At 42.5% G+C, this 19988-nt stretch overlaps 1 protein-coding gene across 4 annotated transcripts in view; it reads left to right on the top strand.

Moving 5' to 3' along the window:
* GSK3B (glycogen synthase kinase 3 beta) overlaps positions 1-19988 on the top strand; it is a 168002-nt gene that overhangs the window by 81312 nt on the left and 66702 nt on the right. For all 4 annotated transcript variants that reach the window (XR_011600062.1, XM_070938374.1, XM_070938372.1 and 1 more), the window contains one exon: positions 9831-9961. Coding sequence is in view for 3 of the 4 variants with exons in the window: in XM_070938374.1 (XP_070794475.1) it covers positions 9831-9961 (131 nt within the window). In the remaining variant the exon portion in view is untranslated. The remainder of the gene's footprint in view (positions 1-9830; positions 9962-19988) is intronic.

The following is a 19988-nucleotide window of genomic DNA, read 5'->3' as shown; positions in this document are numbered from 1 at the left end:
TCCTGATTTAAACTTAAGCTATGGAAATGGTGGCACTACTTTTCATTAAACCCTTATAGGTATCAAACCCATTGGAGAATGTTGTTGCTGGTGAGACTCTGGTGATGGTAACCCTGGAATTAATTGCTCTTAGTATTTCACAGAATGTGCCTAATATTCTGGATTGAAGAAACTTTGTTTTTCTCTGTTGCATCTGTAGGAATTAATAGATAATTACATTAATAAATAATTAAACATGTAGACATCCTATCAGATTTGTTTGTTTCAGTGACTCCTGAAGCAAACAGAAGCTGAGAAACCTCTACTTCATGCAAATACGTCTTTTTGCAAATTTGAATGGTTATCTTCTATTGAAGGGCAGTTGACAGAATAAAAAAATAAGAAAAGACTGTGGCAGATGCCATTACTTGTGTGTTTAGGATGCATGTCTCATATTCATTTAAGCTTCAATTTGATGTTCTCCTTTGGAATTTGCAAATGATCCATTCCCACAGTGATTATAAGCCATTCTGATTTGGAGACTGCAGACTATGGGATTCCCACCATCATGCTTCATATTTGGGATGAGACTAATTAATTAATTAATTTATTTGGAACCCAACTAACTCTTGCCAGCTTATCAAACATAGAGAATAGCAATATAAAGAATAGCAAATTTAAAACATCCATGGTAACATTAAAATGAATGATAACAGCATACATTTTTAAATGAAGAGAACATGAATAAGAACAAGACGAATTAAAAGGAGAAGGATGGCCTAGTGCAGGGGTGTCAAACTCAAGTATCCAGCCCGCAGGATACTTAGATCTGGCCTGCGGGGAAGCCCTGGAAACAGCGAAGGACTGGTCTGCGGTGCTTCTGCCAGAGAAAACGGGCTCATGAGCTCCGTTTTTAGCTGCCAGGGCCTCCTGCAGCTCTCTACCAGTGAAAACAGAGCTCCATTTTCACTGGCAGTGGGTTGCAGGAGGCCTTGGCAGCCGAAAACAGAGCTCGGGAGCCTGTTTTTGCTTGGGCCACCACAGGTGCCCCCGACAGTGATGTCGAGCTGGTCACTCCCACTCTAGCCATCTCCCGAGGTCAAACACAACTTTGATGCGGCCCTCAATGAAATTGAGTTTGACACCCCTGGCCTAGTGCTTAAGTTAAGAGAATGGAATAACTGTTTTCAGCATTTTCCTGAAAGTCAATAGGAAGTGATGAGTCCGATGTCTGTAGGAAGGCCATTCCTGAATGTTGGCACTACCATAGGGAAGCAGTGCTTCTCAGCCTCATCTTTTAGAAGTATGAGACTATAAACAAATGACTATGGAGATCCAGGTCCTGGTGGTTTGAAAGAAAGCACCTTTGGGACAAGTCTATGAGCAGTTTCTCTTTACAGCATTTGATGATTGGCTGAAAGAGACTTCTTTTCTGGAATACATTATTCCCCCCCTCCTTCCGCCCCCCCCCCCCAAAAAAACATGTTTCTCATTAATGCCAGAACATTCCATTGTTGTCTCACCTATCTAGATAACTTTGTTCTAGTAGACTGTTGATTACTCAGATGCTCTTTGGCAAACAAGACAGGAAACAATATGCTTTCTAGTCAGCAATGGTTTCTTCCTTGGTTATCCTTCAAGCATATCATTCCTGTTCATGATTTTCTTTTTGGTTGATTCATGAGCACTGGCATTAGATAATGTAAGACTGATCTACAAATCCTTTGCCATTATCCTCTGCTGTCCCTCAGAGAATTGTATGTATTGCTTTTGGGCTGATTTTTGCTAGACCAGCCATTCCTAGGAAGGGTAACAATGGTATTTTCACCATGTGGCTGCCTTTGGATTGATAGAGGCTTAATTTTTCCACAATAGCCTTTTCCAGCCTTATGAACATTAAAAAAAAACTTTTTCTGAGCTCTCTTCAGTTATTTATACTCTATAGTATAAATATAGAATTTACCGCATTTTTCAGAGTATAAAATGCACCTTTTCCCCCCAAAAAAGAGGGTGAAAATCTGGGTGCGTCTTATACTCTGAATGTAGCCCCACCCAGCTTCTCAAATGGAGGTTTCAGAGGCTGAAAAAAGCATCAGAAATGAAGCTTCAGAAAAGAAGCCCTCAAACAAAGCTTCAGAGGCTTTTTTTCTGTTGCGGAGGCTTTCAGAGGCAGGAAAAAAAAGTTTTTTTCTGAAACAGAATTTCAGAAGTTTCAGAGGCAGGAAAAAAAGCAAAAAAAAGAGCAAGGTACAGAGATCACAACCAATGAACCTGTTGCTAAAATTCACCTCTGGGAACAGCTGATTGGGGGTATTCCAGGAGGCCGATCCACCTGCCAATCAGCTTTTTTTCTTATTTTCCTCCCCAAAAACTAAGGTGTGTCTTATACTCCAAAAAATATGGTATATCTTATAGGGATAGGATTCACTTCTACAAATCGTCAAAAAGAAGCAGATTCTGATGGTAACCCCTAATATGTGGGGTTTTTTAAAAAATAGGGCCAAGTTTCTCAAATTCACACTTGATTGCCATCTCACTGTGAATGAGCTTGATAACATAACCAAATCTTGAGAGGTTTTTTGTAATAACAAAAGGGGTGGAGCTGATTTATTGGCCCGGCTGTGTGTGTGTTAAATCAGGCACCACGGCAGAGAAGGAATATCTCCTGGACCCATCAAACGTAGGTTCCTAGCTGATGGGACCTGCAACATGAGCTCTATTCCAGATCTAATGGCCCAGGCTAATACAACAGGGTACAAGCAGTCCTTCAGATATATACATGGTTCATAAATGGTTCACAAACTTTCTCTCACCACTATTGCAGTCCTTGCTTGCTTCATTGCATCCTGATATGTTGAAAGATGTTTGGCCTTTTTTTCTTGGACAGTTTAATGGGTTTTTTTTTTTTATTGCAAAAGTTTTACAATTACATTTTCACCCCTTTTTTTCACCCCCCCACCTCCCTCCCCAAACTTCCCGTCCTCCCTAACCCTCCCTAATCCTCCCCCCCCCAGACTTCCCTATTATGTACTCATAACTAATAACACTGATATATAAACCTGAACCCATCCCTCCCCCTATATAATTTTTCCTCTTTTTCTCTTTACATTAAGATATTTCTAATACATTATTTTCAAATAAAAGCTATTTGATACTTTCTAGTTTGGTATTTGTTCTGAACATATTCTATCCACCTTTTCCATTCCCATTCATAAGTCTCTTGTGAACAATCCTTTAAGTATGCTGAAATCTTCGCCATCTCTGCAAAACTAGCCATCTTCAAAGTCCATTCCTCGATAGTAGGCAAAGCTTCATTCTTCCAATATTTACCTATCAACAATCTTGCTGCAGTTATCATATACAATATTAGTTTTATTTCACCCCGTGTAAAACCCTTAACTATACCCAATAAGAACAATTGTGGAGAGAATTGAATTTTTTTCTTCAAAACATTCTGCATAACCCACCATATTTTTATCCAAAAAGCCTTAACTTTCCTACAGGTCCACCAAACATGATAATACGTAGCATCCAAACATTCGCATCTCCAACATTTTGGCTGAACATTAGGGTACATACATGACAACTTTTTAGGATCTAAATGCCATCTATAAAACATTTTATAAAAGTTTTCCCTCAGGTTCTGCGACTGTGTAAATTTAACATTCTGAACCCAAATTTTTTCCCATGTTTCCAACATCACTGGTTCTTCAAAATTTTGTGCCCACTTAATCATACAATCTTTAACTAATTCAGTTTCTGAATCCCTTTCTAGCAAAACATTATAAAGCCTTTTAATATGCATTGGACCTTTCTCTCTTATATGTCTAACCAATTCTTCCTCATGCAACATAATACCAGTTTTTTGGTCCTCTTTCCATCTCAATTGTAGTTGATTATATTGTAACCAAGTTAAATTAATTCCTTCATCCAACAGTGTCTGTAATGCCTTCAGCTGCCATCTGCCCGCATCTGTAAAAAGAACCTCTTTATATAAAACCCCCCCGAGTGACATTATATTTGTATTCCACATAGTATGACCAAGATCCAGCCATAACGGTATTTTGTAATCCCATTTGAGTCGGTGCTTCTTCCAAACTCTCATCAAAGATTCTCTAAGTATATGACTTTTAAATACTTTGTCTACTTTGTCATCATAGAATAAATAAGCATGCCATCCAAATTCAAGATCAAAACTTTCTGCATTCAGTGTTCCAGTCTTTTTACTTCCAAACCAATCACTTATTAAAGTTAAAGCTGCTGCATCATAATATAACTGTAGGTTTGGGAGTTTAAGGCCTCCTCTTTCTGGAACATCTTGCATAATTTTCAATTTCACTCTCGGCTTCTTCTCATTCCAGACAAACTTATTCACACCAGACTGCCAAACTTTCAGTTGTTTGTCACTTTTAAGCACCGGGATCATTTGAAACAAAAACAGAAATCTTGGCAAAATGTTCATCTTAACTGCTGCTATTCTTCCAAGTAAAGACAGTTGCAGCTTTTTCCAAGTCTCCATGTCTTTCTGGACCTCTCGCCACAACGCCTCATAATTACTTTGGAACAATTTCATGTTTGATTCTGCAACCTGAACTCCAAGATATTTTACCTTAGGTACAATTTCAAAACCTGCCCTCCTTTCAAGCTCATGTTTACGATCTTGTGTCATATTTTTAACTATCATTTTAGTCTTTTTTGAATTCAGTCTGAAACCTGAAACTCTACCATAGTCTTGTATAATGTCGTTCATCAAGATTATTGATTCCATTGGTTGTGATAGGGTAACCACCAGATCATCTGCAAATGCCTTTATTCTATAATCCTCTTGCCTTATCATTATACCTTTCAAAATTTTAGAGTCCCGTATTGTATTTAGCAAGACTTTCAATGTTAAAATAAATAAAAGTGGGGACAACGGACATCCCTGTCTTGTTCCTTTTTCAATTTTAAACTCAGTCGTCAGACTTCCATTAATAATAATCTGTGCTTTTTGCTCTTGATAAATTGCTGAAATCGCCTGTATAAATTGGTCCCCAAAGCCCATCTTTTTTAAAGTCTTTAGTAGAAAATTCCAATCCACTCTATCAAAGGCCTTCTCTGCATCCAGAAAAACCAGCACTGCAGGGATCTGTTTATTCTTATCAAGATATTCCAATAAGTCTATTACTTGCCTTACATTGTCCTTCATATATCTGCCCTCAATAAATCCCGCTTGGTCCTCATGAATCACCTTTTGAATTACTGGCATCAACCTGTTGGCTAATACCTTCGCATAAATTTTATAGTCTGTGTTCAAAAGAGATATTGGTCTGTAATTCTCTGGTTTTTTAGGACCAACTTGTTCTTTTGGTATCAAAGATATATAAGCAGTTGTCCAAGATGGGGGTATTTTACCCCCTTGTTGAATATTGCAAAATAAGTCTCTAAGTTGTCCCACCATTTCAGCTTGTAAAGTTTTATAATACACTGCAGTCAAACCATCCGTGCCAGGAGTTTTGGCTGTTTTTAACTGTTTAATTGCTGCTGTTATCTCCTCCTCTGTTATAGGATAATTCATTCTTTCCTTTTGTTGATCAGTAATTTTTGTAACTCTCTTAGCATTTAAATATTTTTCTGTTAAGTCCATTCTGCACCTCTTCTTTAGCATATAGTTTAGTATAATAGTCCACAAAAGCTTCTTTAATTAAATTTTGTTGAAAAATTTCTTTCCCTCCAATATCAATACTATCAATAGTCCGTGTACTTTGTTTTTTCCTCAATGTATAAGCCAACCATCTGCCCGGTTTGTTAGCGTTGCAAAATGTATTATGCTTCGCGTATTGTAGGCTTGTTGCAACTTGTTCCGCCATAAGCATTTGAAATTGGTCTTTCAAAAGTTTTATAGCACTTCGTATTCTTTCATCTGTTGGATTTTTAATAAGTAACTATTCTTTATTCTTTATTTCCATTTCCAACTCAGATCTTTTCTTTTGTCGGAACAGTCTATGTTTAGAATTCATGTAGATAAGTACCCCTCTCATATAAGCTTTACTTGCGTCCCAAACAATTTCAATTGGGGTACCTTTATTCAAATTTATTTCAAAAAATTCTTTCAAATGCTTTTTAAGTTCTATTGTATTTTTTTCATATCTAAACAAGTTCTCATTTAATCTCCAAGAACGTCTCTCAACCTTGTCCATCTCAATTTCTATCCATACAGGGCTATGGTCAGTCAAAGTTCTTGGAAAAATCTTTGTTCTTTTTGTTTTAACAAGTAGATCATTTGACAACAGGATAAAATCAATCCTAGAAAAGGATCTGTGTCTATCAGAAAAGAAAGTGTAATCCAATTCATTTGGATTATGTATTCTCCAAACATCTTTTAGTTCCATATCTTCTTTCATATCAAAAAAAGTCTGTGGTAGTCTAATTCTAGACTTTGCCAAGCTCTTTTTATCTAGTTTAGAATCAATTACTCCATTCCAGTCTCCCATAATTAAAATAGATCTATAGTCCCATTGCAATATTTTAGTATGTAACATCTTATAAAAATAGTCCTGTTGTTGGTTGGGAGCATAAATTCCAATCAAAAGAATTTGACCATTTGCTGTGAGCAATTCAATTGCTACAAACCTACCATCTTGATCTACTTCTATAACTTTCGCTGTTAATTTTTTATTTACATAAATAACCACACCATTCTTTTTCTGCGAAGTTGAAGATATATAATGTGCTCCCAGTTTTGAGTTTATCAAATATTTTTGATCTTGAGTTGTAATATGCGTTTCTTGTAAACATATCATTATTAAATTGTTTCAAATATGTAAATAATTTCTTCCTTTTCTATGCTGAATTCAACCCATTGACATTCCAAGATAGACACTTAAAGGTCATCAGCCTCTTTCTGGAGCGCAGAGCAAAATATTTGAAGTTCATCCGAGAGCTTCGATCTCGCTCCTCCCATAGCGCCACTCTCTTGTATGATACTCTTAACTGCCTTCTTGTCTTGTCTTTCCTGTTGTTGTTGTTGCTTTTGTTTAAGTAGCTTGGATTGAGCTCTAGTTATACGTTGATCTTTAACTTCAGTCAACTGAATCAAATCCAGAATTGGAGAAGAATCCAACAAGGGCTCACTCAGAAAACCTCCTTCTGCACCTTGCACTATTTCTAATTCCTGCTTAGACTGTTCTTTCAATTGCCTCTCTTCACTCTCCTTAATCTCCAAAACTGTAGATGTACGTGGAGATGGTGTTCTTTCCTTAAGAATAGTACTGTAAAAGTGTTGTGCCTTCTCCACGGTATTCAACCGATATCCTTCTCCCTTATATCTAAAAATTATCCCAGCTGGTGCGTCCCACCGGAAGGGTATCTGTAAATTTTTCAATTCCTTAACAAGAAAACCAAATTCTTTTCTAGCTTTCAGCATTTTAGGAGGTAATTCTTTAAAAATTTCAAGTCGTGAACCCCCCACTTGTACAGAAGTGTGAAAAGATTTTTGCAGGATATCATTTCTAATTTCTCTATCAGTAAAGTATATGACCACATCTCTGGGCAGTTGTCTTTGTCTGGCCACCCAAGAGTTCACTCTGTATATTTTATCTATTTTATGAAATACCAAATCAGGATTAGCTTGTAAAATCTTAGCCAAAGCTTCAGAGCAAACTTGTCTCAAATCCTGTCTCTCCTCCTCTCGAATTCCCCGAAGCCGTATGGCGAATTCCATCACCCGGAATTGTATCATAACAATCTCATCTTCAATTCTCTGCATTTTATTGTCAACCTCATCAATTTTATAATCATTGTCTTTCATCTTAACATTAACTTCTGATTTAAATTCTTCAACTTTAAAATCAACTGTCCCAATAAATTCTGCCAGGCCAGACGCCACTTCTGAAATTTTTTTGGTCACCTTATTTTGATTCTGTTTCACCATGTCTTTAACTTCATTAATTTCCTGCATAAATTCCTGATGTGATTTTTGAAGTTTATCATCTATCTCCTGTTGAGATTTTTGAAATTTATCATCCAAAGTTTTAGAAATAAATTCTTTTAAATCTCCCACATCAAATTCTTTTTTCTGAGTTTGTGGCTGTTGAGCAGGGGGAAGTTGCGTTTCATGTTTGTGTGTGGGGGATCCCCCCCCTAATGCCTTCCCTTCCTGCTTCTTTGAAGCCATCCTGGCTCGTGATCTAGTTTTTCTAAAGAGGGAAGTTCCTTTTCCTTTCCCTCCTGCACAAAGACTTCTAAAAAAGTCCCCCAGATTTGATCAAATAAGGGTTAAAATAAAGCAAAGTCCACTATTGAAAAGGGAAAAATTTCCCAGTTGTTTCTCTTATAACAAGCAAGGCAACTTTGTAGCAACTTGGAAACTTTGTAACAAAGCAAAGTAACTTCACCAATCCACACTCGTTGGCTCGTTAACTCTGAGGCTAGGCGCCATGTTTTTTCAAAGCACTTTCACTCACTCGCATTTTCTCAGATTGAAAAGTCAACAAAGTGCTAATACTTGCGTTTCCAAATTTCAGGATTCAGTAGTTTCGCTGTTTATTAAAGCTGGTTCTTTCGCTTTAAGTTTCCTGCAGCCGGCTTGTTCTGCAAAAGCAGAATTGTCCCACGTCGCCCGGAGTTTCAGCAGGTTGGGAGGGAGCCACGCCTGTTCTCTCCCCAGAAACTTCCCTGGGGGGTTACAGGGGCTCAACCTGTGCCCTGCGATCTCTCCTTCTTCAATCCTGTGGATTTAGAAGTTTTCGAGCCGCTTCTTCGTCTCGAAGCGGCTCTACAGGCGGCGGGGCTGGCGGAGCTTCAAAGAGCGCCGCCGTCGCCGAAGACAAGGAAACCGGAAGCCCCTGTTTAATGGTTTTTGATGCTATTTACTAACTATTCATTCTTTTTTAGTGTTCTTTGTGATTTATATACGTGAATTTATATTTTTATGGAGGCAAAGTTGTTTGTGCTCAGAACATTCTAATACTTCCAAACTGTTTACAGGGGCCTTCCGTTTCCACCTCTCCCCCTTGCTATGTGACCAGGCATAGTTCCCACTTAATTTTTAACTGCCCAGTGTTAACCCTTCAGCTGATCATCCTTCCGTTCATCAAACTTACTTCCTTCCTTCCTTCCTTCCTTCCTTCCTTCCTTCCTTCCTTCCTTCCTTTCATCCATCCATCCATCCATCCATCCATCCATCCTAGAATGGAGGAGTTGGAATGGATCAGTATTAATACACAAGCTTGTTAAATTATCCTTGATAGTGGTTATTAAGCTTTTGTTTGAAAACATTCCAACAAACAGGAAACCCATAATTCATTTTATGTTTGCACTGAATAAGACATTCCAAGTTGCTTTGGGTTGCATTTCAGGTAAATATAGTTAGCTTTTTCCAAAGGGGAAGACTTATATGAAGGACTGTTATATAGAATAATATAAGATATATTCTTAATATTCTACAACTAGGGTTGTGTTACATAAATAGATTTTGTCCAATGTGAGAAAAAAACATTAATGATGGAAGCTAATTAGATAGCTATTATATTATAAATTAGATAAATTAGATAAAATTATATTTTTGTATCATTGTGATAATTTCTATACATCTAACTGCTTTGATTTCCCTAATGCAGCATTCTTTACAGTTAGCCATGCTTGTTGAGGCCTACTGGAAGTTGTAGTTGAAGAACACCTGTACTGTACCTTCTATGCCAAAAGAAATGTGAAAAAATGTTTTGTAAAATGAGTAAATGTGTATGTTATGAAGAAAAAAAATGCTTATTGAGATAGTGTTTCAAGTATTATAAAAACCTTATAAAATTTTCTATTTGCCAGTGTTTTGATATGGAAGCTTTGATCATAATATTTGTTTTTTTATATTACAGTTGTATATGTACCAATTATTCCGAAGTTTAGCCTATATCCATTCCTTTGGGATATGTCATCGGGATATAAAACCACAGAATCTTTTGTTGGACCCTGACACAGCTGTTCTAAAACTTTGTGATTTTGGAAGGTAAATATTTTCAGGACTCTTTTCATCATTTCCCAGTTCTCATTTTAATTATAATTATTGTAGTCTCAGTAGTTATTCCTAATAATGGTGGGAATGGAGCAAAACAGGATAAATAGGACACAGTTACCATGAGTAACAGTTAAACTTCACCATTTGCTTTATTTTATAGTAAGTGGGAATAGCTACTTATGCCTGCAGTTGGAGTAGCTTGAAGGAAAAATTTTTTTTCACAGTTCTGTGATTCATTTATGAATGCTTTCAGTTCAAAGCTAGAATCTTTCATTTTAACAAAGGAGTAGTTGGAAAATTAGGCTGAGAAATTGGGACATGGATTCAGGATCTTAAAGAACTTTGCTTATTTATCTATTCCTTGGGACCATGTTAATTAGCAATATATGATAAAGTTTTATGTGAATAAGTTTTTTTTTAATATATATTGGAATAAATTTTACTGATCCTTTGAGAGATCATAATATGTTCTATATAGAATTTCTTCAATCAAATCCACCTTTTCTGGAACCAAGGTTGTTTAATTGCTGAGAAGAACTGTGATCAGTCTTCTTTATCTAATTTATCTTCCAGCAGCAAAAAAAAGAAAAATAATTACTTTTATGCCAGAAAGAAGCCAGAACTCATAGATGCTATTGTGTTAAATTTGTTCCCCTTGTAAGGCTTTATTTTAAATCTCCTAACCATAAATAGATAAAGCCAAAGAAAGACCAGTCAAGATTTCAGATACTGAGTGTAGTCCAAACTACAAGGCTGTTCCATTCCATAAAAATAAGTTTAGATCCTTTTCCTGTGCGTTGCTCCCACTATCCATCAATGGGTTAAGTCTTTCAGTGCTTGGCAACAACTGAGTGAGAGCTAATTTCCCTTTCCTGCTGCCCAGCCACACCCCCAAATCCCATGATTCCCCAGTCTTCACTCAGTTGCTGGCAAACACTGAGGTGATTTTTGGAGCTTGTACAAGTTTTTGCCTTTTCCCTTTTACAAAGCAGCGTTTAGGCTTTTTTCTTTATTTTTGAATATCCTTTTCTTCTCGGGCTGCTTCAAGCAGCGAAGAGCGGCGAAGCGCTCATCAGCTGGGAAGCGGAGCGGACTCCAGCCCGCCCACGCTTCAGCGCTCAGTAGCCGCCTCGTCAGTTTAAACAGCGCAGAGAAGCGGCTTTCACAATTGGCGTTTCTCGGCACTTCCTGGCAACGCGCCCATCAGCTGTAAGTCAGGGGAAGAGCGGAGGCGAGGGGAACACTTCGGGGAGCCGTAGATCGCCGCGAGGAGCAGTTTCGAGCCCCCAGGGGACAGGGGCTGATCGGAACGCCACGGGCTGAGCGCGGCATTTTGTAGGACCCTCAGGCCGCCATTGTGAGACCGCTGCCTCCCCAGCCCTGCAGGATCCTGGTGCCATGTGCGCCTGCCATTTTGGGGGACCTTCGGGCCACCATTTTGAGCGATCTTTAGCAGCAGCCTTTCATGACCAGGAAGAGCGCTGCTTTATTCCAGGAGCTCCGCATACCCCCTGCAAAGCAGATTCTCCTTTTCTGGAGGGCACATCTGGAGGTGGCAGTTATGTCTGACTCCCATCTGTCATCAGACTTGGAGCTGGAGTTGAGCCCCCCCCCCCGCAGGGAGGCGGGGTCTTCCAAAAAGAAAAAGTCTGGCAGCTCCAGCCACAAAAGCAGGGCGGACAAGGCTCCTCTCATCCAGGACAAGGATGCACAAGACTCTGGAGCACCAATACGCCAAACCCCAGAAGGCTGCACTGGCCGTGACAGCCACGGAGCCTAGTCCAGCAAAAAGCATGCGGGCCTCAGGGGAAGCTACGCCTAGCATGGCAAGCCTGGCGGAATTGGCTTTATCTCCGGTGACTCCAGACCTCAGCAGGTCGGGCCATGCCCTACTGCGCGCAAAGGGGGTTTCCCTATCGATGTCAGACGTGTCTGGAGCTGGTCTAGCACATGCTCAGCAACGCGCGGCAGAGGCAACCTTTACTCCAACGGCGGCAGGCCTGCGCTCGCCAGAGGCACCTATGCCACCCTCTTAGCTGGATTTCCAGGCTATGCTGTCGTCAGCGTTCTCATCCTTCCTGGCTGCAGGATTACAGCAGACCTCTCAAGGTCCACTACAAGCGCTGGGGGGCCAGGGCTCTCTTCACCGCCAACAGCCGCCTGCGCAGCTGCCTCATGCCCAGGCAGATTCAACCGATGACTCAGACCAGGCTGAGGAGGGACCCGAGAATTTGGAATTTTCCGAGGATGAGGGGCTGTTGCCCGACTCCCCAGCCTTCACAGGCCTGTTCCGCCCAGCACTCTTTAAGTCCCTCCTCCATAAAGCTCGGCTTATGACTAATCTGGGCGTACCCGGAGATGTGGAGACCCTTGCCACCGTGTCGGAAGGCCCCCACGATGCACTGTTCAAGTCTTCCAAACCGGAGAAAGACTACATCCCCTGCCCGCAATTGTTCGCGGATGTCATTCAGAACCCCTGGGGGCAACCAGCATCCTTGTCGACACCCAGCAGTTTGGATAAAAAACTTAACTGCTCAGCTCCAGAGATGGAGGATCTTCTAACCCTCCCATCGGTAGACCAACCAGTAGCGGCATTAACCTCTTCCTCGATGATTTCCACTGACGCCCTGGACGGCCTCAAGGCAGAAGACAAAAAGACCGAGTGGGCCTTTCGCAAGTCTCACCAGGCGGCAGCTTGGGCCATTAGATCAACGACAGCAACGTCCTTCTTCAGCAGGGCGGCCCTCATCTGGCTGCGGCAATTGCAGGAAAGGCTCCCTCCAGAGGACACCAGGATGCATCAAGATATAAACAAAATCATAGCAGCCACAGAATACACCGCAGATGCCTCGCTAAATTCCGTAAAGCTCACATCAAGAGCGATGGCCTCAACCATCATGGCCAGACGACTCTTCTGGTTGCGGCCCTGGAAAGCCGATCTTAAAGCAAAGTGGAAGCTAGCAGCAGCCCCCTACAAAGCTCCAGACTTATTCGGGGCAGCCCTAGAACCAGCCTTGATCGAGGACAAGGATAAAAGAAAGGTACTACCCTCGGCGTACCGTCGCCAGGAGCGCAGATTTACTCCTTACACTCAACAGCAGCCCTTTTGTCACAGCTCAGGGTCCAGGGGGCCCTTCCCACAGCGGCCTCAATACCAGGGCGGGGACCGCCATCAGGACAGACAACAATTCAGGGACCGCGGAGGCAACCAATCGTCTAAACGCCCCTTCCGTGGAGCTGGCTTCAAAACCGCCAGGAGAGGGAAGTGACTCACAAGCAGCGGGTCCCATAGGCGGAAGACTCCTCCTGTTCCATCGTCAGTGGGCCCAATCAACAACGGACTTGTGGGTCCAGCGCATGACCTCTTCAGGTCTTTCTATCGAGTTTTCCGGGCGGCCGCCCCATCGCTTCTCGTGCTGCACCGTCCCCGCCTCCAAGGAGCTCACACTCCTGATGTCACAGGAGATAGATCATCTTCTAGGAATCAAAGCCATAGAACTAGTACCATCGAGCCAACGGGGCTCCGGCTTCTACTCAAGCCTTTTTCTCATACCCAAAAACTCCGGAGGCTGGAGGGCCATTCTAAACCTAAAGCAGCTGAACCAAGCGATCCAGTATCGCAAATTCAAAATGCACTCACTTCGTTCAATCCTAGCGGGGGTGAGACAGGGGGATCTCCTCCAGTCTGTCGACCTGCGAGAGGCCTACCTTCACGTACCCATTCACCCGAACCATCGTCAGTACCTGAGGTTGGAGTACGCAGGCCAACATTTTCAATACCGCGCAATGCCATTCGGGCTTTCCTCAGCACCCCGCACGTTTACCAAGCTGGTGGCGGTGGTGGCGGCCACACTGCGGGCTATCCCAGTTCGAATTCTCTGCTACCTCGACGACATTTTGGTCCTGTCATCGTTGCAAGACCAGGCAGTCAGGGATATGGAGCGGGTCCTGGAAGCTTTCCAGGCACACGGGTTCACGATCAACTTCGAAAAAAGTCAACTGCAACCCACTACCCGGCTCCTTCACCTGGGGGCAGTTATAGACTCGAACAAAGGCCAGGTCTTCCTATCTCCAGAAAGAATCCAGAGCATTCGAGATCTAATCCAGCAGATCTTGAAACAAGGGAGAGTCCCGGTCCTCCAACTATCGGGCTTCCTGGGAAAGATGGTCTCCTACTTCGGCATCGTTCCGTGGGCACGCAGACACTCAAGAGCCCTCCAGTGGTTCTTGCTCCCGTTTCAACGGGCGGGCCAGGCCAGCTCGAAGCGCGAAGTTCATCTCCCTCCGCAGGTCCGCTTATCCCTCAAGTGGTGGATGTCACAGGCGCTCCTCAAGGGAAGCGTATTTCTAGAACCGACCAGATTGACTCTCACCACAGACGCAAGCCTGCAAGGGTGGGGAGCACACCTTCGCAACCTGGTGGCTCAGGGCCAGTGGTCACCGAGTGAAAGGCACAGCAGCATCAATCTCCTGGAACTCCGGGCGATCAGACTGGCTCTTCAGCAGTTTCAAACAGCAGTTCAAGGCCACCATGTCCTGGTGCTGACAGACAACATATCAGCCAAGGCGCATGTGAACAGAGAGGGGGGCACGAGGTCACGGACTCTGATGTACGAGTCCGAAGCCCTATTCAGCTGGGCGGAAACACACCTCCTCTCGATCAAGGCGGACCACATCTCAGGGTTGACCAATGTCAGAGTGGACTGGCTCAGCAGAGAACTGGTAGAGCCGGCGGAGTGGCAACTGCACCCCCGACTGTTCCGGGAACTAGCCACAAGTTTCGGCATGCCAGTAGTAGATCTGTTCGCGACTCCAGCCAACACGCAGTTACCTCAGTTCGTGTCTCGCTACCCAATGCCTCAAGCGGAAGATCACGATGCACTTCGGTGTGATTGGCCCAGAGGCCTTCTATATGCATTCCCACCGATTCCACTTCTACCGCGCCTCATTCGGAAGTTACTGGCGGAGAGGGCCTCCCTTCTATTAGTGGCGCCCAACTGGCCTCGTCGAGAGTGGTACGCCCACCTAGTGGCGCTCTCAGTGAATGAACCGTGGGTGATTCCACCACACCAGGTCGTACTGTGCCAGGGGGAGGTCAGTCATCCAGACCCCCAGTGGCTTCAATTGACCGTCTGGCATTTGAGCGGATCATCCTGAGGAAGGACAAGGTGTCAGACAAGGTCGCCAGCACCATTCAGGCGGCCAGACGTCCTTCAATGACCCGCATCTACGAGGCTTCATGGCGGGCATTCTGTCGGTGGAGCGCAAAACACCATGTGGACCCGACAACAGCAGGGGTCCAGGACGTCCTGGAATTCCTGCAGTCTGGGCTGGACAAGAGACTGGCCCCCGCGACGCTGAGGAGGCAGACAGCAGCCCTATCAACAGTCATCAGGTGCACACCATACCAGACGCTAGCACATCACCTGCTCATCAAGGGCTTCCTACATGGCGCCACAAACCCAACCTGGGATCTTACCTTGGTGTTGCGAGCTTAACGAGGCTCCCTTTGAACCTTTGGGCGCGGTGCTTCTCAAGCACCTATCCTTCAAGGTGACATTTCTCTTGGCTATCACCTCGGCCAGGAGAGTGTCAGAGCTAGCAGCCCTGTCAGTCCGGAAGGATCTTTGCATCTTTAGAGATTCGTCGGTGATCCTGCGTCTGGACCCCGCCTTTGTACCCAAGGTGAACTCGTGGTTTCATCGTGCCCAGGAGCTCATCTTGCGGGATTTCTGCTCATCGCCTCGTGACCATAGAGAGAGAGAATGGCATACCCTCGATGTGTGTCGGGCACTTCGCATCTACATCCAGAGGATGGCTTCATTCAGACGCACAGAAGCCCTACTGGTGTCGTTGACTCCTAGCTCTATAGGTTTGAAGATCTCAGCCTCCACGGTTAGCAGATGGATTAAGGCGTGCATTGCACTGGCATATGACTTGAACTCTAAACCGCTGCCCGGCAAGATTCTACCACACTCCACACGCAGCGCGGCCACTACCGCGGCCTGGGCAACACAGGCATCGGTAGCAGACATTTGTAGACCGGCGACCTGGTCATCCCTATCACCATTTGTTCGCCACTGCAAGTTTGACGCCTTTAGTTCAGCAGAGGCGTCGTTTGGCCGCAGGGTGCTCCAGAGAGTCCTAGCAGAGGACCCTAGAGGCAGTCAGCCTCCCACCCATGGGGTTTGAGCTTGGGTATATCTTATTGATGGATAGTGGGAGCAGCGCACAGGAAAATGGATGTTGACTTACCTGAACGTCCCTTTTCTGGGCGCTGCGTACATTATCCATACCCTCCCTATTTTCGGCTTCCTGCCAATTTTAATGTTCTTGGTTGTTTCTCTTGTGCAAAATAAAGTTTACTTAACGGTGTGGTTACTGCGCCTTCGTTCAGACTGGGGAATCATGGAATTTGGGGGCGTGGCTGGGCAGCAGGAAAGGGAAATTAGCTTTCACTCAGTTGTTGCCAAGCACTGAAGGATTTAACCCATTGATGGATAGTGTACGCAGCGCCCAGAAAAGGGACGCTCAGGTAAGTCAACGGCCATTCTCTAATGGATTACCTGAATTCAACTTTTTATCCAAGCTAGCCCTAACCTTATCCAAGGTGTGTTGCAGACATGCTTTGCCACCCTTACTTTGCCAGTACAAAAGGCAGATTAAAGATCCTTTCAGTTTTGCAACAATTGTACCATGTATTTTAGGAGAAAGATTATCAATTAAATGTATTATCTGAAGATGTGTTATATAACTTTCCAACAAAATAGCACTTATTTAGCAAAATGAACTGGTTTTGTAAGGAACTGAAAGAGGTAATGCCATTGAAAAGTGGTTTAGAATGATTGTGTCAGAATACCCAAAGAGAATTTGATTCAGCACTAGTAAAAGCTCATCTTAGATCCCATATGGTGGCAAACCATTGTCTTTTCTGTACTTACTGAGCCTGAAGATTCCTGTACAGCAGCCCATTCAATATTACCTGGATCTTTTTAGGAAAAATTGGAAGGGATAAGTTGCTTGCAAGTTCCCCAGATGATTTTTGAGGGTTTCATGGCAGACCAGATTAATTCCATGGAGTGGAAATGTCATATTCTATGATTCAAAGCTATGTGTTTGGAAGTGTATGACTCCCAGCAGATATCAATAGCTTCATGATTCATAGCCCCAATATCAGCAAAAAGATATTTACCTCTGGCCAGGTAATTCCAATGTTTGGAATGGCTGGATTAAATATTGAACAGCAGCATAGACCATGTTACCTTCTGGATTAAATTAATTCTGAATGACAGAGTAGAAGGAAATTTTATGTAGTAGGCTTATTCCCGATTCTTAATAGCCAATCTACCCAAGGTCTATTCAATCCATGTTGTAGATTCTTCCACCACAACATATTGTGTGGGCGTCAATTGATATGTCTTCCCCAGCATCCGGTAATAGTTGGAAACTCTCCTTATTATGGCTTGACTGTGTCCAATAATAATAGTTTAATGTTGGGGAGAATGGATAGTTTCTATACCCGTGAAGGCAAACCTATGGCATGCGTGCCAGAAGTGGCACACAGAGCCCTCTCTGCTGGCACAGGCGCCATCGCCCCAGGTCTGTGGCGTTTCTTTCATGAGCTTCTGTTTCCCTGCAAACGAGGAAACAAGCTCACAAAAGAAAAAGATCTTACCTCTTGCTGCGCTGCAGGTGTTGGGATGTCCCGCCTCCCGCCGGCCAGTTGGTCTTTGGGTCTCTTCAGTGCATGAGCGCATGTCTGCACATGTGCGCGTTTGTGCAAGCACCTTGCAGTTTGGGCATGTGTGCGCAGTTTGGGCACGGTGTCTAAAAGGTTTGCCATCACTGTTCTATACCCTCTTCCTCCTTTCAGACTAACATTGTTACATCACCCACCGTAGCTACATTTATCATTGCAGCAGTTAAAACTAGGTAACAGTTAACTTCAGAGTCAGCTTGATAGCTCAACATCCTTGGATTATTTTATTTTTCTTTTCTCTTTCTCTCCTCCAATGTTATAACCCTATAATTTGATCATAATATACAACCAAGTAGGCAATAAGTAATAATCATCAATTATGCCCCAAATATTCAGGATAGAATTTTACATTCTATCATCGTATCTTTGTTAAGTATTTTAGTATTTTAATACTCCACTAGAATAACTTCAGAACTATTTAATAATTAAACATTTATTACAGTTCGTGCTGTCTCATTATTTAAATATGCTCCGGTACTCCAGTTGTTACCTACTGTTTCCCTTCTGCTTTGTATAATTTTTCAGCTACCTTTATCCCACTCCCATTTCCCCCTGTAATATTGTAACTGAATTATACCTACATCTGGTCCCTGACCATAATAAAGTATTTGATTGATCAATATAATTAATAATAACTTAATATATAACTTGCCTGCTTTACCTGGGAATCTTTGTAGGATTGATGTTATATGTTACTTTTACAGTCCTCTATATTAATTGCTGTAGGGATGCGGTGGCTCAGTAGCTAAGATGCTGAGCTTGTCGATCGAAAGGTTGGCAGTTCAGCAGTTCAAATTGCTAGTGCCGTGTAACAGGGTGAGCTCCTGTTACTTGTACCAGCTTCTGCCAACCTAGCAGGTCGAAAGCACGTAAAAAATGCAAGTAGAAAAATAGGGACCACCTTTGGTGGGAAGGTAACAGCGTTCCATGCGCCTTTGGCGTTTAGTCATGCCTGCCACATGATCACTGAGACGTCTTCGGACAGCGCTGGCTCTTCAGCTTTGAAATAGAGATGAGCACCGCCCCCTAGAGTCAGGAACGACTAGCACATATGTGCGAGGGGAACCTTTACCTTTACCTTTATATTAATTGCAATAAAGATGGGCATGCTCTGTTTCTCCAGAATCGTATGACCATAGTCTTTCATGTATATCCCCAGAATGCTTATCACCATGAACTCCTGAAAATCTGCAATTCATTTAGAAAGAATTGCTTAGAGCGAAAGATAACGTATTACCTTCTGCCATTCTCTACGGTAGATATAAAATACCTATAAATAATTATTCCTTGGTATACAATAAAATCAGGACAAATAAAAATCTTAATTTTTAATCTATGTCTATAGGTACCTTTTTATTAGTTAGCATAAAATTAAATTCATCCAAAGTTAATGTATAATAAAGTGTTTACTTTATTACTCTATAATTTCTATATCTTTTTTCATTTTAATTCTAAGACAGTAAACAGAAAGGTGTACATTATTGGACTGGACGTAGTTGCTTGAAGTTTGGATTAAATTGAGAAAGTTATGTTTCTTAATACATTTCAGACTTGGTATGCTGATAGTTAGAAGAGAGAGATGCCAGCCAAAGTCCCCAAGTTGGTTCTTATGTTTCCTGGAGGAAGATGCTACCATGCTGTAGAGAAGACACTATCTGTCATAGTGTAGAGCAGTGAAAATAGGGACATTTTGTTTGGAATGCCAGCTAGATATATTCCAAATGTGGACTATGACTGAAATCAAAATTCAACTGATTCAGAAGATTCCTGGAATAGCCCAGAATAGGGTGTAAAATTCAATCTGACAATAGGTGAGCCATTCAGTTTGGAAGAAATTTAGTTGATATCTAATGCTGATATGTATGAGTTGTAAAACTTGGAATGGGCTGCTTTGCATGGGAAGTGATGGGAAGTCCCGGTTTGGTTATGTAGATGCAGATTACATGTGAGTCAAGCATTGTTTCATGAGGCACAAGTGCTGGTGTTGACAGTCAGGGCTGTTTTAAGCAATGCGGTATTAATGCTTAATTTTAGATCCTCCTTTTTTGTTTGTTTGTTTGTTTGTTTATATTTATTGGCCACCCAGGTCCAATTTGTAATGGATAATTGTTTTTTTCAATCTTCGTTACATGTCTAGAGGAATTTTTTTTAACCAAAGTTTCTTTGAGGATGATACTTTCTGTAGGGAGAATGGTCCTTGGGCAGATCTTTGTTAGCTGTAGTCAAAACTAGCTTATCTTAGGAGTTGATATTTAGAAG

This window comes from Pituophis catenifer, unplaced genomic scaffold, assembly GCF_029215685.1.
Source record: "Pituophis catenifer annectens isolate HBS135680 unplaced genomic scaffold, rPitCat1.0.hap2 SCAF_2, whole genome shotgun sequence".
Taxonomy (NCBI): domain Eukaryota; kingdom Metazoa; phylum Chordata; class Lepidosauria; order Squamata; family Colubridae; genus Pituophis; species Pituophis catenifer.
Note: the sequence above shows the minus strand (reverse complement) of the source record. Positions and strands in the feature narration are given on the sequence as shown.